The 18,689-nt window shown below is 45.8% G+C and overlaps 1 protein-coding gene across 1 annotated transcript in view; it reads left to right on the top strand.

Moving 5' to 3' along the window:
- The first annotated feature begins 333 nt into the window (after nucleotides 1–333).
- Nucleotides 334–18,689, top strand: part of LOC147417900 (uncharacterized) — a 45,119-nt gene continuing 26,763 nt past the window's right edge. Inside the window, exon 1 of the mRNA XM_086507404.1 lies at nucleotides 334–1,225. Within this exon, the coding sequence (XP_086363530.1) occupies nucleotides 799–1,225 (427 nt within the window). The 5' untranslated portion in view covers nucleotides 334–798. The remainder of the gene's footprint in view (nucleotides 1,226–18,689) is intronic.

The following is an 18,689-nucleotide window of genomic DNA, read 5'->3' as shown; positions in this document are numbered from 1 at the left end:
GCGCCATGTAGCCATTTCGCTCGCCCTTTACACTCTCTAGTCGCTCGTTCTTTCGCTTCCCCTTTCTCTCTCCGCCTTTTACAGGCAGAAGCTCTCTTTCACTACCCACATCATCTTCAGTGCAGAGTGTAGACCCACGCCCGCACACCTGCAAAGAGACTCCAGAGCCTTGACACGCACACAGCCTGTCCCAGCTGGAGTTTCCTGTTGCTTGCGGGTCCCGGCCTTGGACACATTCTCCCCCCTTGCAAGAGGTTGCATCAGAGTTGTCATACCTGCCCTGCCACGCCCCCCCCCCGCGGCTCTGCCCCAATTTTAAGATCCCCTCCCAAACACACACACACACACATCCCCACTCACCCACACGCAACAGACACCCACCCACGCGCGCACGCTCGCGCGCATGGAAAGAGAAAAAGGAAAAAGAAACAACAGCAACAAAACAAAAGCTCCCTACACAATTCTGTTGCCAAGGGTATCACGCAGGCTTCACAGTTCTCCACTCACACCCACACACCACGCCCACGTACATGCACACACACACGTCCCCGCCTTCCCCTTCACAACCCAACACTGCTTAGCACTCACACACACAGTCACACGGCTGCCCTCATCACGGGATCCCTCGCCCAACATCGCCATCATCATGATCGTCATTATCGTCGCTCATCCCCACACGTGCTTGCTACACACACTCTCTCCCCCACAGACCAGTCAAGCATAAAGGGCGATACAGCAAGAAAGATAGAAAATTTGTTACATCCTTTTCTTGACAGAGGGTTCGAGAGTGAAGCTCCTATGGAGAGCTTCACTCATGAATCTGATGAGAGCTCTTCCTGCACACAGAGCGATGGAGACAGCACGAATAGCTCGAATGGAACAAACCCTTTCCTGCTATGCCCGAGAGGAAATTCTCTGCAGGTAGGTGGCCATGGCCGCCCGCATGATGGCACGGAGGATACCCGACCCTTCAAACTTGCTCGTGTAGAGCCTTCGGGGCACCGTCATTATCATGCTTCTGCTATGACCAACCCTCAAGGTGTAACTACTGTGCCGTATGCACATAATGTCCTAGGTGCGGTCCACGGCTCAGATGGCCTCCACAGCTCCACTCTTCTTTCTCAGGGCAGATCTTATGCGCCCTCCACACTGGAGGATTGCAGGGGCGTTCCCCCTCAAGTTGCATCTGCTACAAGACCGCCTCATGGAGGACTACCTTATCTAGGTACTATGTTGTCTTCATATCTGCCGCTTTCTTTTGTTAAATTTTTGTAACCAACACAGGGGCTGTGTAAGATAGACAGACAAATAAATAGGTGAAGGTATGGCTTCACACACGTAGATCTCTGCACACGGTTTGCACGTTGAGAGCGGTAATCACTGCAACATCGATTCCAACATCAGATTTCTATCAAATTTCTCAAAATGTTGTGAAGGGTGATAGGTAGAATCAAATGCTTTGCCTGAAGGTGACATTTCAATCATATGAACACTCTTTGTGGCTGTTTCTGGCTGCCCCAACATCCTGATGTGGACAATTTACTGGTCCATTGAGAGTAGCCCTACTTACTAGCTTCGTCAGCCTGATTGTAGGGATTGGACCTTTAATTTTGTTTTTTCCCGAGAAATGCGTTCGAATTTGAGAATTTTGTAGTGTATCAATCTAAACATACCAAAGGATTGACACGCTGCCAATGCTGCACCTGATGCTGAGAATTTCAAAAGTTTTAAATATCTGTAACTTGTTGTTTTTGGCCGTTGCAACATTCTGATGAGGACTTTGGGAGAAAATTGGAGCAAGCAAAACGGCTGGTGTACTGAACACCTCAGGGTTTGTGAAAACTGGTGTAATGCACATGAAATGGACAGGTGGTAAGCTATTACTTGCTTCCAGTTACATTCTTATCTGCCATGTGCCATTGCCAGAAGTGCTGACTTGTATTGCGCATGAAGCGAACAGGTGTCATGCTGTATTGATTGATGTATAAATTTTTGAGTATAGTAAGGTGTTCTTGATCCGACTTTTGCTGTGCATCCTTCACTCAGATTGACTGATGCTAATTAAATTCTCATAGTACGTTAGTTATCATGCCTTTCCTATAGATGGTGTCTTTAGCTCACCACTAGCTTTGTTAGGATGCTTTTACGTCCTGATTATATTGCTATGGTTCTAAAGCTTCAGAGGCAATGCCCTTGGAGGCAAGCATGAACTGCAGTCATTAAAGCATTGACATTATGGGTGGTGGCTTCTCAATGGTGTTTCCCTCTTGGCAATTTACTCAACTTTTAGGATTTCAGGAAATGATGTGAGGAAGTTTAATCGTTGCTCACCTGCCACCAAGTATAGTTTGTTTTGATTTTCTGAAGCTTGTGTAGTGCTGCTGCTTGTAGAGGTGTTTGAAGGTTGCATAATTTCTTTTAAAGTTTTAGCACTAGTTATTATAGGTAATCAGGGATTCATCGTTGCTTGTGGATAGCATATACAGGTCGTGCATATTGGGCAGTGGGTCTAGCAGATTGAGATGATGTGTGGTATTTGCAAATGAGTCAAGGCTTTGGAGAGAATATGAGGTGGTACTTTGTTGTATTACGTGACGCTAGGGAATGAGCATGTTGACAGTTGTAGTTAGTTTTGAGAGTGGTGGTGGCAATTTTTGTCCCCAATAACCAGTCAAATTGTACTTATTGAGGTAGGCTGCATGTGCATAAGATAATGCTCATATATTGAAAGCAAAGATTTGCATTTAGTTGGTGACAAGTTTGCCCTCTTGAAATAATTCCGAAAGTAAGCTTATGTTGCCACCAATTGTAATGTGCAGTGGAAGTCATTGATGGTGAATGCTTAGGATTAGTGCTCAGCGCGTACTCAAGGTTCCTTTTATTGAATGAGAGAGTTTCTTTTAATTCATGTGAGAGATGTGCAAAGACTAGAGAGAGAATGATACTGTGAGTGAAGGTTCTGTGAGAAGACTAACAGCAGATGGGGTCTCAAACCACCCTCCAAGGGCCCCCTCTCTATCGCTAGAGAGGTATTTGCTTTAGATTGCACAAATGTTGCTACAATGGTCCTAGATTTTGAGATGCTGATGGGATCTTGTGGGAGATGCTTGGATCTGCAAGGCTAAGGGCTGAAAATGCAAAATGCTAGGGATGCTGAGTGGGATCTGCAAGTTCGACAACCAACGGTTTTGAAATACATTTTGGCTAGTGGCTTCCTTTCAGATGGTCAACCTTGAAGAACAAATGGATAGATATTGCTGTGGGTTACCTCTTGAGTTGTGAAGCTAGTGCCTAAAGTTGGCCTTAAGCATATAGTGCATGCTATCTCATGCACATGATGGTTGTGCATTACTACACACTACCTAAACACATGCATCAAACAAGATACTTTATTTGACAGATTGAGAGAAGGATCTTCTAGACTTCTGATTGTCAAGAGCGAGTAGGGTTTTTTGAAGTTAGAATTGGAAAGGGACAACTTGGCAAATAGTCTTTGATGAAAAAGGTTGTCTTTGATACCTTCAATTAGGGGAGTTTCTATGAGAAGAGCTCAACGTGAAGGGTTTATAAGTCTGACTCGTTTCCGGGCCATAGAGCTTATTTGGCTCATGCGAGTGTTGAGAGCTTTTAACTTCTTTGGCCTAGTGTCTCACCTCAAGTACTGCTGTCCCATACCACAAGCCCATAGCTTGGATGTTTGGGAAGGCAATGCTAAGTATCTTTAGTGAATTGCGGTGATAATATCACAAAATGTTGACATGTTAAGCCTCTAAAGACCCAGCGGGTTAGGGCTCCCCAAGCCTAACCCTAGCGAATTTGCAGATCCCGGCCGAGGGGCCTGAACCCTAACAGAAGCAGAAGGACTTACCAACTTCCAAAATCTTTCGATAGGGCCCAAAAATAACAAGAGGGTTAGGATTTTGATCCTAACGCCTCCCGACTTATGGGACCTCGTCCGATGGGGCCCAATATAATAAAATAAAGCATACGCACACACTGAAGACTTACACTGACCTGGTTGATGACGTGGCAGGCTGTATGGACTTTCACAAATTGCGTGGACAGTTTTTAGTGCTAGCTTTTTGGAACTAGATGCTTTTCATGAAAACTGCTTTTGGTAGGCAAGGGGCCTTTAAATATGTGCCTCTGGCATCTTACCATATGGAGGTGCAGAGGAGTGCTACCAGAATTGTACCATGTTTAGGCAATATAAAGAAATACTGAAATGGGTGTCATTATTCGGGGCCAGTGTTCTCTTGGGGTGGAACTCTGACACTCTGTTTCTCGTGTGCAGTGTTTCTCTCTCAGTTCATTTGTTTTGATGTGCTTAATTAAAGCGTGTTCAATGTCTGTTCTTTTTCGTTGGCACGTGGTGTCGCCCTCCCGTTACAATGGTATCAGAGCTCTAGTCCTGTGATTTTCTGAAAGCATACCGGTCCTACCGAGAACACAGAGAGCGCAATGGTGTTTCTGGGTTCTATATAGTACGTGCAGTTTCTTCTCGGTGAGCTTCACGACATACTTTCGCGGCATCCTTAGTGGGAGAGTGCGCGTCTGTGGAAGAGAGAGAGGAGACCACAAATGCAAGATATGGTTTGTCCCCCATGACTACCGCGAGCAGAAGACCCAATACACTTAACTAGATAATGAGATGGGTAACCCCCCATGGCCCCATATATATGAGTGCCCAAGGGAGTCCATACTGGGCGGGCGGCCGCTCTAAACCTGGTTGGCCGGACAAAGGTGCAGCCTATCCATGGGTGGCCAGCCCCGAGACATACTAGCCGTGCATGTATGTCCTAGACCCGAGTGAAGCAGCAGAGTGGTGTAAGTCTAACACCCCCTCTCAGCACCTGATGTTGAACAAATTGCGTGAAGCCGAAGATGTGAGGCAAATGATGAAGATGTTTGCTGTGATGTCTGTAGCAGTCTGGGGTGTCCCAACCTCCGAGAGATCTCCATGGTAAAGTACCGTCACGAGTTGTGTAGTAAACTGCTGTACTTCGTCGATACAGGGTGAAGATACTGCGTGAAGGTCTCGAATTGAGTGTGAAAACTACTTGTCGCAAAAGAAGTACCAATAGACCTGCAAATGTCTTGCCCAATAGGATCTGTGGTGCCTCTAGTCAAACCGTTTGGAGAAAATGGGGAAGCATAGGAACCGTCATGAGAGTGTGTCACGAGGACGTGGCAATTGCTAACTCGAGTTATTGGTTTCTTTCCGATGATATTTGTTCAATTTTTGGGACCCTCTTTTTTAAGTTGCAAATGGTCAGACATTGTATGGCCAATGTGAAACAATAGTTTCACCCGCAGATGGGAAGTTGGTCGGCATTGGAATTCCAGGAGTAAAAGGGTGTCTAGGCTCAGTTCAAACTCATTTAGGTCCCCTCGCTACACTTATAAGTTGGTGGGTGTTGGGAAATTAACTCAAAAGAGGCAAACTGGACACATGGCGGCTCCAGATGCATCTGCCAGAAGCATCAACAAGAGGGGGCGCCTATTTCAAGAGAAGGGGCTGATTTGTCTCGATAAGTGTGCTACAATGTGTCTGAGTAGTTGGTGTAGGTGCTCACATCTTCAATGGAAAGCTTGCCTTCTCCCTTGCTCTATGTAGCACGACGATTGGCTCTCGCGCATCTCTCTCTCCCCTTTGCACATATGGTAATGCTCCTCTAGTTGGACTTCTTAGATGACCATGTACAATTCTGGGGTTTTTTTGCGTGTTTGCAAGGCAAGAGCCCTCCGTACAGGAACCGGATTAGCTAAGTGCTTATCCCCTTTAGGTACGCACAACCCCATCGTGAAGGAATGCGAAGACGGAGAGTTTTCATGCACTCGTCCAATTTGAAAGGGAATTGTCCCATTGCATGCAGGAGCACATGAGACATGCGTAGGTGTGCTTGCTCCGCTCGAAATGGTCCAAAACAGAGAATTACAGCCTGCTGTGTTTTTCTGCAGGTTTAGGGTTTCGCACCTAAACTACAGGGAATCGCCAGGGGAGCCCCAAAAAGGCCTTGGGATGCGTGTACAGGGCAGTAGGCACCTAACAATGGCAAAATAGAAAATTACAGCATCCTGAAATTGACCTGCAGCTCACTGGAAAGCTTCCATACCGCAAGGAAAAGTGTCCTTCATGCGTACTTTTGACCTACAGGGATTTTTCCGTCGTTATGTTGGCAAAATTGGGTCAAAAACCTGCAATTACAGCCATGGATAGGTTTGGACAGCTTGGTGAGAGTAAGGTGCAAGTGTTCAGTTCATTTAATTGCCAAAGGAGCCTCGAGAAAGCATTGGGTGCTTGTACATGACAATTTAGAGAGATTTTCCGTGAGGAATCTCGTCTAATTCAAGGGGCAAGTGACCCTATAGGTGCGAGAGCTCAAGGGCTATCCACAGAAGTGATTAGCACGTGGATCGGAGCGCAAAACAGAGAATTCAGCGAGCTGCAATCTCTCGCCAGGTTTTGCAAAGTGCTCTAAAGTGCGTGGAAAGTCAATGTCTACTTGGGATTTTGTCCGTGGAGACTTTTGCTGTGGTTATGTTACCGAAATCGGGTTAGAGTATAGGAATTTCAGCCCGATAAAAGTGGGACAGCTTGAAGAGGTTTACAGGTTTTTCTTAAGTATATTAAGAATAAAGAAATACCGAAAGGGGCGCCCCTACAGGGTGTCACTGCTTGCTTGGTAGCGCTCTAGCTACCAAGTTGTGAAATGTCTTGAAGTGTTGAATTCCAGTCACAGGGTTATTTGTGAAGTTCCTTTGTGTCGTAAAGTTTAAGTAAAGTTTCGGGTGAAAGCCAAAGTCTACCGCCCTACGGGCTGGTTTCAGAGTGACCGGAAGCCTGCCAATGCATGTGTGGCCAGGTGGCTAAGCTATGTAAAACTCCAGGAAGGCAAGATGTAGAAATCTGCGCCGTAAACGTCCTCCAAATCAAGGAAAGCTAGACCAAACAATCTGCACTGTAGAAGCTACCATAAGCTGTAGCAGTCACCGAGAGACCGCATGGACCACCACCTGATGGTTTCCTGTCAGTAGGTATAATCCAAGATGAGGGGAAAGCCAGACTCAACATTTTGCGCTGTGAAGGGCCTTTGAGAAGAGGTGTGGTCAGACCAAGCTATCACCGTAATCATCCTGTATGAAAGAAGGGAAGCCAGACTAAGCAATCTGCGTTGTGAATAATCTCTGAGAAGAGGAAAGGCCAGACCAATCTGTTTGCGTCGTCTTGCCTGTATCTCCTACCTCCAATCCTCTGATGTCAACCAAAACAGGATGCCAACACCGCCACCAAACTGCAACTCGGTGTGGCTCTCAATGTAAATGAGCTGGGAGTGACCTATTGCCCAAGTCGGGGGATAAGTCTTCTGTAAGGTTACCGAGGTTGAGTGTAAGCATAGCAATCAAATGATCAGGAGTGTAAGAGCAACTGCACTACCATCCAAGCCAAGCTCCGGGTGACTCCGGATGTAGTCGAGGGATGCCCGATCTTTCGCATCTCGTAGGTAACTCTCCAAGAGAGTCCAAAGCACTGAAGTTCCACTCTAGTTTGTAGATCCAAGCTGAACCTGTCGAAGAAGAGATCCAAGATCCTCTCCCTAAGTCCATGTAGAAGCTACTGTTAAGCAAGTGATCTGGTGTGTCGAGGTCAAGTGGTAAGTGTTTGTCCACCCAAGATGGTGGTGTCTTCTTTGGGAATGTGGGAATCCCATATGCCATGAGCATGGGCATATCTCGTGTGAACTCCTTTGATGAGTGCATAGGTGTGTCCATAGAAAACTAGAAGTCATCACCCTCTCTTGAGTGCGCAACCGCTGAATGATGGCCGGAATGAATGGATCTCCCAAGATTGTATGCCCGTAGATGATCAAGCTGATGTCGAAAAGACCATGTACTGCAGCATTTAGTGAGAGACCGCACGGACTACATGGCCGGAATGAATGGGTCTCCCAAGATTGTACGCCCGTAGATGATCAAGCTGATGTCGAAAAGACCGTGTACTGCAGTACTTAGTGAGAGACCGCACGGACCACCATTGGATGGTGTCCTGGCAGGAGGTATCATATGTCCGTAGATGATCAAGCTGATGTCGAAAAGATCGTGTACTGTAGCAGTCAGTGAGAGACCGCACGGACCACCACCGGATGGTGTCCTGGCAGGAGGTAACTTCATCCTCTGTGAAAAACACAAGTCAAGAGGCTGCTGTCCACCCAAAAAACGCAACTGCGAGAGGGTCTGGGGAGGGTAGGGAATCAATGTCAGAACCCTAGGTGGGCTGAAAACAGAGAAAACAGCAGGTGTATATGGCTAAAGTGTGTAGCAGATGAAGAGGAATCTTGCCAGCAATGCACCGGATGCAAGGCCGGGTGGGAAGGCAAGATTTATAGGGTCCAGAAGCTGAGCCTGCCCCTCTATGCTGAAAATGCTGATGCTCCCAAAAACGCAGATGTGCTGCAAAAAAGCAAGTGGAAAAGGGGCATTTCCGGCGAGGAAAAGGGTCCCAGATCCTAGCGGTAGAAGAAAAAACGGCAGATCTGATGGTTTCCTACAAAAAGAAGTCCGAAGATGAGAGGAGAGAAATGGAAAGGTTTGAAGAAGAGAAAGGTGGGGACGAGCTGGAGGAGATGGAGTGATGTTGAGAGATGTGCGATCAATGAAGAGCTTGAAAATACCATGTGAAGATTGCAGAGAGAGAGAGAGAGAGAGAGAGAGAGAGAGAGAGGAGAGAGAGAGAGAGAGAGAAGAGAGGAGAGAGACCACAAACGTAAATGGTGTGAAGAAGGGCCGATCAGCCCCCCATGACTACCATGAGCAGAAGACCCAATACACAATAAGTAGATAATGAGATGAGTATCCCCATGGCCCCATATATATGAGTGCCCAAGGGAGTCCATACTGGGCGGGCGGCCGTCCCAAACTTGGGTCGCCGGACAAAGGTACAACCTATCCATGGGTGGCCAGCCCGACTAGCCGTACATGTATGTCCTAGACCTGAGTTTCACTTTGGGGCCTCTCGGCAATTATCCCTAAAGTTGAGATAACTTTATTAGGTTTTTAATGTGTCCGTGTATTGCCACATCACTATTTATTAGGTTTTTATTAGGTTTTTAATGTGTCCGTGTACTGCCACATCACTAGTTTGTGACATACCCCCCTCTTGAAAAAATTGTAATCGCCCTCGATTACGCTTACAAAACAGACAGAGGCCATAAACTGTCTTAATAGACACTGATTGTTAATACCGATGCACTAGACACAACACATCTAGCACATGTACAAAACGACAATCACATCACCGGACATCACAAGAAATCACTTGACATCACATGACAAATCACATACAAATTCATGTCACGTGACACATCCAACCCTATGTGTCCTTGGACAAGCTACAACATGACCAGGGTTTAGTTTAGTCAAGTCAGTCTAGGGTAGGAAGTGATCTGGCACTTTTGTGAGTCTGTTTGCAGACCGAGCATGACCAGTCACTTAGATTAATGCATATCCTCTGGTTGCACACAGCATGATCATAAGCATTTCCATCATAATCCATCAAGGGAATTTTCCAGTGCATCAAACCTATTTTCCCTATTTTTGACATTTTTCACTTATTTATTAAGCAACTTTTGTTGGGAACTAGGTAGGGCAATTTTGCTAAGATAATATATAAGCAAACCAAAGCTAGCACTTTCTGGTAGATGAGGCAACAGGAGCATTGCTCAGCAGGCCGACTCTTAGCAAGAACAAGAACACTCCAACTGGCGTTTTCCCTCACCTCAGCCCCTTCAGCGTTTTCAGCCCTTGGAGAAATACAGCCCTTCTGCGTTTTCCCCAGCCTTGCTTGGCGATTTTGCACAGCCATTTCAGCCAGCACCATGGCGATGACAGCAGCCAGCTACTAGCGTTTTTAAACCACAGCATTCAGCGTTTTCAAGCAGCCTCAGCCAACATTTTGTTCTGCGTTTTCAGCCAGCCATGACCTGCGTTTTACATCAACTTGGCAGCGTTTTCAGCAAGGGTTTGCAGCAGTAAGAAGAACAACAAATTTCCGCAGTTGAAGACCCAGCAAAACAGCGTTTTTGGCATGCAAAGACACATTAGCAGATCAGCCCCAACTTGGAGCAACAATACCGATTCGAAGCACTCAGTTTTCAGCCTTAGCATCGTCCTCGTCGTCCAATCCGTCGACATCGACATAGCAAGCATTTAGATTTGCATCAGCCTTGTACTAGATTGTGCAATCAATAGTAGACCACTCTCGCCATTGAGAGTGGGGCCTCCGGAGGAGGGTTTTACGTCTTTGGTGTCGTATTCTCTTCTCTCTATCTCTCAGTCTCATGCACCTTCACTCATAGTGTCCATTCACTTTGTTTGTGTCCATTGCACTCTCTCATTAAGATCGGAAGGCTCTCCCTTCCATAAGAAAAAGGAACCTTGAGCACAATTCCGAGTGCTCATCTTGAGCAAAGTTCAACATTCATTTCGCTGCACCTTACAATTCATTCCAAATCTCAGACCATAATCAATCGGCAACATATTTAGTAAACGCATTTAGATCCATTCCGGACCTCACGGATGCCCGATTAACTAATCCTTATTGCAATCATGTGTATAGAGATTTATGAGACTGAAATGCTGCAGTCATTTCATCTTTCAATTCCTACATTCGAACAAGTCAAGTACAAATCAATCATTTTAATTTTTAGGAATTCTAGTTATAAAGTCATACAGCAGAATACTACTCAGCCTTTTAGTATCCTTGAAACCCAAAGGGGACATCAGTGACTCTATTCAAAATGGGGGTAATCCGTTGACAAAGGAGCGGAGTGACTCCCCTCTTGTGGAAACTCGTTGCACTAGATTCACCCTCGCTGAAGTCTGGGTTCTATTGGAGTAGACTATGCTAAACCGAATGCTTCAAAGTAAATTTCCAAAATCTGAGGAGTATCTGCTAGGTCCTCCTTCTCCATCCACTTCGCATCCAATGCAGGATAGTTCTTGAACTCAACCAAGAACCGCCTAATCACTTTACCTTTTATCTTTCTGTCTTTCTGTGCCAATATCTGTTGTAAAACGAGTATCTCCTCGCTTTCCTCCACTTCGGGTTACTCATTTGGCTCCCCATCTTCGGGCACATTCCAAGCTTTGGAAAAAGCCGCTCCTTTCCCTTTTTCTTTCTTAGGCGTGCCTTCTCAAAACATAAGAGCACCCAATCGTCTTCCTTTAATTTCAAATCGCGACGGTGTCGATTTGTTGCCTTCTTGTGTCGTTCCTGAGATTTTGCTAAAGCCTCCCGGACCTTGGCAAAAGCAGTGTCCAAGTCCCTCGTGTACTGGTCGGCTTCAAAAATCTTATCTTTAGTGCTAAGGAAGGGTGGAACCTTCGGAGCACCTTCAATGATCTCAAATGGCGCCTTTTGCTTCGAAGAGTGGATCGTGTTATTGTAGGCAAATTCCACCAAGGGCAGTTTTTTTTCCCATTGAGTCTTCTGATAAGAAATGTAAGACTTCAATAAATCCAGAACAACTGAATTTGCAATCTCAGATTGCCCATGTGTCTGCGGGTGAAAAGATGACGAGAACTACAACCGTGTGCCAATGTTCTCTCAAATAGCCCTCCAAACCAGACTCGTGAATCGAGGATCTCTATCGGAGACTATTGTCCGAGGCATGCCATGTAGTCTAAAAATTTGTGCAATGAACAGTCTCGCTAAATGATTTGGCTTGACTGTTTCCTTCACTTGAATAAAGTGAGCTTGCTTGCGAAATTTGTCGATGACAGTCCAAATGCCATCATGCCCACTCTGTGTCTTCGAGAGATAATCCATTGCAACACTTTCCTAGGGGCGGGTGAGAATGGGTTAAGGCTGTAACAATCCGTGTGCCTTATGCCTGTCAAACTTGACCTTCTGGCATACCAAACAACTACGTACAAAGTCGTCCACATCTTTCTTGAGTCTCGGATAATCCATTGCAATACTTTCCTAGGGGCGGGTGAGAATGGGTTAAGGCTGTAAGAATCCGTGTGCCTTATGCCTGTCAAACTTGACCTTCTGGCATACCAAACAACTACGTACAAAGTCGTCCACATCTTTCTTGAGTCTCGGCTAAAAGAAGTAACACTCCACACCTTTCAAGGTTGTGTCGATGCCGGGGTGACTCGTAAAGGTGGACAATGGCACTCAGTCAAAACCTTTTCCCTCAACGACTTTGTAATGCACAACATCGTTTTCTTCATCAAGTAGCCATTGCGTATGGATTATCCCGCTCTACCTCCCCATTCTGTATTCGAGTTAATACATTGGAAAAATCCGGATCTGTGGGGTACTGATCAACCATGTCCTCGAAGCTTCTATGATGATTCACAAAAATAGCCAAGACTAGCGGTTTCCGAGACAAAGCATCTGCCACCAAGTTCTTCTGTCCCTGAACATGGACAATCTAGAAGTGAAATTGTGACAAGATGTTAGCCCACTGCATTTGCTTTTCCGAAAGCTGCTTCTGTGACAAGAAGTAGCGTAAACTCTGATGATCAGTGAATACTGTGTAGCCGGCTCCAAGTAGGTAGTGTTGCCACTGAGTAAGAGCATGGATCACTGCCAATAGCTCTCTCTCATAGATCTGTGCTGTCAATTCTTGCCTTGAAAACAATCGACTTTCATAGGCAATCACATGGCCTTCTTGCATCAAGACCGCTCCTAGACTACGACCACAAGCATCACAATATACTTCAAATGACTTTTGCAAATCCGGCAAAGGCAATACGGGTCCAATAGTCAATTTCTCTTTGAGTGTTTGAAAGGGAGTCACCTCTCTGGGTCCCCACGAGAAAGGGACTCGTTTTTGTGTCGGAATGTGCAAAGGGGAAGCTACCTTTGCAAACTTTCGAATGAACTGCCGGTAGTAAGAACACATACCAAAGAAGCTTCTAACTTCATGAACATTCTTCAAATAGGGCCAATCATGTATAGTCTCAATCTTTGCCGGGCTCATCCGTACTCCTGCTACTGATATGATGTGTCCCAAAAAGGTATCTCCCGCAAGAAAAATTCACTCTTTTTGGCATTGATAACTAACTTGTGATCTCGCAATGCATGAAAGACCTGTAGCAGATGGTGTCTATGTTCTGCTTCATCCTTGGAGAAGACTATAATGTTATCAAAGAAAGTGCCGACAAATGAATCTCTTGGAAAATCCTTTCCATCATTCGTTTGAAAGTCGTTGGAGCATTGGCCAAAAGGCATCACCAAAAGTTCATACGAACCGATGCTCGTCCAAAAGGCTGTCTTGTAGACATCTCTTGGCGCGATTCGGATTTGATGATATCCACTTTTCAAATGGTGTCTATGTTCTGCTTCATCCTTGGAGAAGACTATAAGTTACAAAGAAAGTGCCGACAAATGAATCTCTTGGAAAATCCTTTCCATCATTCGTTTGAAAGTCGTTGGAGCATTGGCCAAAAGGCATCACCAAAAGTTCATACGAACCGATGCTCGTCCAAAAGGCTGTCTTGTAGACATCTCTTGGCGCGATTCGGATTTGATGATATCCACTTTTCAAATCAATCTTGCTGAAACAAGAGGATCTCTGAAGTTGGTCAAGAATTTCATCGATCCTTGGAATCGGAAATCTGTTCTTGATGGTGATTTTATTGAGAGCTCTGTAATCAATGCACATTCTCCAAGATCCGTCTTTCTTTAAAACCAACATCGGAGAGCAGTAGGGTGACGTACTCGGCTGGATAAGACCCTTTTCTAGAAGGTCTTTCACTTGGTTCATAATCTCTTTATTCTGGGCTCGGCTAACACGATAAGGTGGCCCGTTCGGTGGCGTGCTTCCAAGAATCAGATCAATGGTGTGATCCTCAAGACGAGATGGGGGCAGCTCGCCTGGCAGGCCCTCAGAGAAGCAATCGGCATGAGTGTGGAGAAAATTTTGGCGTTCTCTATCAAGTTCAGGCATGTTCGTTTTGTGTTCATCATCGAGTGAACAAAGAGACTGGATTTCATTAATTTGGAAATGGTTGAAGCCGAAACTATAGGGACGGACCTTTCCTTCAATTTTACATCAAGTACAGTTTTTTGGCCCTTTTCATTCGTCAACGTTGCTTTCTTTGCCCGATAATTGACCACGGTGTTGTTCTTATGGTGCTCCTAGGAGGACGTCACAACCTTCCAAGGGCATTATGTAAAAGTCCTCGTGCCCTAAATACCCATGACAATGCAAACCGAAGTTTGCCAATGATAGGTGTAATGGCTATGTCCTGTTCGGGTGCTGCTAGAACTGCCTCTGTTGGTGGTCCTATCTTGTCGGGTGCAATCTCGAGACGCGCCGCCAGTTCAGGTGAAATGAAGGTGCCCTTGGCTCCTCCATCAAAGAAAATCAGGGCTTCTTGATTTTTCACTTTGCCCCAAGCTCAACAAACTTTTGTACTTTCATCAATCAGGCTTGGGTCATTACCCATGCAATCTGGTACCAATCCTGCTTTCATCTTGCCTTTTCTGCCACGTCCCTCTGCTGCTCTTGAACTCTTTGGCCCGTCATCAGTTTGTTCTTGCTGTGCCTTTTGGGGCACTTTGCGGAGATGTGTCCATGCTCCCCGCAACCAAAACACTTCCCCTCTCTGATATAATTGGCCCTCTCTCGAAGTGTAACAAACTTCGACACCCCAAGTCAAGATTCTACCGTGACACAGCTGAGATTCACTTCAAAACAGTTCACAATTCACACTTGAGTCGACACAGCCCGACGTAGTTCCATGCCTAGAGATATTGGCCCCAAAGACTCTGGCGCCCCTTTTGGTATTTCTTTTTGTATTAATCTGTGTTCAAAGTACAAGAGAGTGGGTAGGTGCTCACTCTCAGACTCTGCGTCCAGATGCTCTGAGAAGTGAGGCCCTAACCACTTATTTATTGGTTACAAGGGATACCCAAAAGCAGAGCCCCAAAATCAAAAGCTTTAAAGGCTTTTCAAATAAAGCAGTTCATCCCAAAAGTTGCCAATTCAGGTTGTGTAGGTTTCAGCCAGCACAAAAGTAGGAAATTTCGTACTAATGTCCGTATGCCTGCCACGATAGCATGTCAGTGGAATTTGCGCCGCAATTTCCAAGATTTTCGTACGGATGCCATGTCAGCCTGTCGGTGCATATTGCGGGGAACCGTACTGTTTGCCACGTGTCATGTCTGGCAGTGTGTGTCTTTATGGGGCAGTGCCACGTCACCAGTTTGTGACATATCCCCTCTTCAAAGCATTGTAATCGCCCTCGATTATGCCTGCAAAACAGACAAAAGCCATAAACTGTCTTAGCAGACACTGACTGTTAGTCAGCGTAACCGCGAAACGTTTCAAGGCCGAAACGTTTCACCCTGAAATGCGGCGTTTCACCACGAAACGTTTCAGTCCAAAATGAGAGCACAGTGAAACGTAAGACCGACACGTGTATTTAGCGATTTTGAAACTAGAACTATGGTAACTTGTTGTTAGTGAAACGGCTTGTGTTTCAATTGGTGAGCGAAACGTTTCAAGGCCCGAAATGTTTCACCTGTCCTGACCTGTCGAAACGCCTTTCATGGTGACGCTACCGTTAGTACCGATGCACTAGGAACAACACAACTAGCACATGTACCAATCGACAGTCACATCACAAGACATCACAGGACATCACTTGACATCACGGGACATCACATGACAAATCACAATCAAAACTCATTCCAAATCTCAGACCATGATTAATCGGCAAAGTATTTAGCAATCGCATCTAGATCCAGTCAGGACCTCACAGATGCCTGATTAACTAATCCATATTGCAATCATGTCTATAGAGATTTATGTGGCCAAAATGTTGCAGTCAGTTCGTCTATCGGTTCTTGCACTTAAACAAGTCAAGTACAAATCAATCAGTATCATTTTCATTATCGGGAATTCCAATTCATAAAGTCATACAACAGAATATTGTCAGCTCAACAGTATCCTTGAAACCCAAAGGGACATCAGTGACTCTATATCAAAATATCGGGGCGATCTGTCGACAAAGGAGCGGAGTGACTCCCCTCTTGTGCAAACCCGTTGCACTAGATTCGCCCATGCTGAAATCGGGGTTCTATCGGAGTAGACTATGCTAAACCGAATGCTTCAAGGTAAAGGTTCACAATTTGAGGAGTATCTGCTAGGTCCTTCTTCTCCATCCACTTCGCATCCAATGCGGGATAGTTGTTGAATTTAACCAAGAACCGCCTCATCACTTTACCTTTAATCTTTATATCCTTATGTGCCAATATCTGTTCTGGAACGAGTATCTTCTCGCTTTCCTCCACTTCGGGTTGCTCATCTGGCTCCCCATCATCGGGCACATCGCCTTTAAAAGGCTTCAAGAGACTCATATGAAAAGCATTGTGAATTCTCCAAGTATTGGGCAACTTCAGTCCAAAGGAGACATCATTTATCTTTTCTTTTATCTGGAAAGGTCCATAGTATCTCATGCTAAGCTTTGGAAAAAGCCGCTCCTTTCCCTTTTTCTTTCTCAGGCGTGCCTTCTCAAAAAGTAAGAGCACCCAATCGTCTTCCTTCAATTTCAAATCGCGACGGTGTCGATCTGCTGCCTTCTTGTGTCTTTCTTGAGATTTCTCTAAAGCCTCCCGGACCTTGGCAAAAGCAGTGTCCAAGTCTCTCATGTACTGGTCGGCTTAAAAAATCTTATCTTTCGTGCTTAGGAAGGGTGGAACCTTCGGAGCACCTTCAATAATCTCAAATGGCGCCTTCCCCGTCGAGGAGTGAATCGTGTTATTGTAGGCAAATTCCACCAAAGGCAAAAAGTTTTCCCATTGAGTCTTCTTATCCGAAATGTAAGACTTAAATAAATCTAGTACGATTGAATTTGCAATCTCATATTGCCCATCTATCTGCGGGTGGAAAGATGACGAGAACTGCAACCGTGTGCCAATGTTCTTCCAAATAGCCTTCCAAAACAAGCTCGTGAATCGGGGATCTCTGTCTGAGACAATTATCTCAGGCTTGCTATGTAAGCTGAATATCTGGGCAATGAACAATCTTGCTAAATGATCCGGTTGACCGTTTCTTCACTGAAATGAAATGAGCCTGCTTGCTAAATCTATCAATAACAGTCCAGATACCATTGTGCCCACTCTGAGTCTTCGGGAGATCAGAAATGAAATCCACAGCAATACTTTCCCAGGGCTAGTGGGAATGGGTAAAGGCTGTAACAATCCTTGTGCTTTATGCCTGTCAAGCTTGACCTTCTGGCATACCAAGCAACTGCGTACAAAATCGTCCACGTCCTTCTGCTCCACACCTTTCAAGGTGGTATCAATGTCGCTGTGACCTGTTAATGGTGGACAATGGCATTCGGTTAGAACCTTTTCCCTCAACGGCTGTGTAATGCACAACATTGTTTTCTTCATCAAGTAGCCATCCCGAATGGAATATCCCGCTACTAGAAAGCCAGACTAAACAGTCTACATTGTAGAAGCTACCATAAGCTGTAGCAATCACTGTAGACTGCACAGACCACCATCGGATGGTGTCCTGTCAGTAGGTAGGGTAATCCAAGATGAGGGGAAAGCCAAACTCAACAGTCTGCACTGTGAAGGGCCTCTGAGAAGAGGTGTGGTTAGACCAAGCTGTCTGCACCGTCATCCGTAGAAGTAGGGAAGCCAAACTAAGAAGTCTGCGCTGTCAATATCCTAGGAGAAGAGGAAAGGCTAGACCAATCTGTGCCGTCTTGCTTGTATCTTCTTGCCTGTATCTCCTGCCTCCAATCCTCCGGTGTCAATCAAAACAGAATCTGCGCCGCCAACGTCACCAAACCGCAAGTCGGTGTGGCTCTCAATGTGAATGAGCTGGGAGTGGCCTACTGTCCCGGTCGGGGGGAAAGTCTATTGTAAGGTTATCGAGGGTGAGTGTAAGTAACTCTGAAGGTAGCAATCCAAATGATGTGTAAGCAAGTGATCTGATGTGTTGAGGTCAAGTGGTAAGTGTCTGTCCACCCAAGATGGTGGTGTCCTCTTTGGGAATGCAGGAATCCTATATGCCATGAGCATGGCCATATCTCGTGTGAACTCCTCTGATGAGTGCATAGGTGTGTCCATAGCAAACCACAAGTCACCACCCCCTGTGGAGTGTGCAACCGCCGAATGATGGCTGGAATGAATGGATCTCCCAAGGATCGTACGCCCGTAGATGATCAAGCCGATGTTGAAGATACCGTGTATTGCAACAATCATTGAGAGACCGCACGGACCACCACCGGATGGTGTCCTGGTAGGAGGTAACTTCATCCTCCATGAAAAACACAAGCCATGTGGCTGCTGTCCACCCAAAAATGCAACTGCGAGGTGATGAAAATGCTGCTGTCCAGCGATTTTCAGTGTGCTTGTACGCTCCCGGCAGGGTCCGGAGCGGTGCAGAGGGTGTAGGGAGGGGTGGTGAATCACTGTCACTGCCCCAGATGGGCTGGAAACAGAGAAAACAGCAAGGGGTAATGGCTGAAATTTGGTGAAGACGGAAAGGATACTTGTCGGCAATGCACCAGATGCAAAGCCGGGTAAGTGGTGGCAAGATCCGGGGTCCAGAAGTTGAGCGTTGCCCTCCTGTTGCAAAAACGCAGGTCAATTTGCAGCCCACTTTTGTTGCACCTTTTGGCACCAAAAACCTTCTGTTTGCTGAAAAAGCTAA

The sequence above is a fragment of the Adiantum capillus-veneris genome, chromosome 30, assembly GCF_014529385.1.
Source record: "Adiantum capillus-veneris isolate H3 chromosome 30, ASM1452938v2, whole genome shotgun sequence".
Lineage (NCBI taxonomy): Eukaryota > Viridiplantae > Streptophyta > Polypodiopsida > Polypodiales > Pteridaceae > Adiantum > Adiantum capillus-veneris.
Note: the sequence above shows the minus strand (reverse complement) of the source record. Positions and strands in the feature narration are given on the sequence as shown.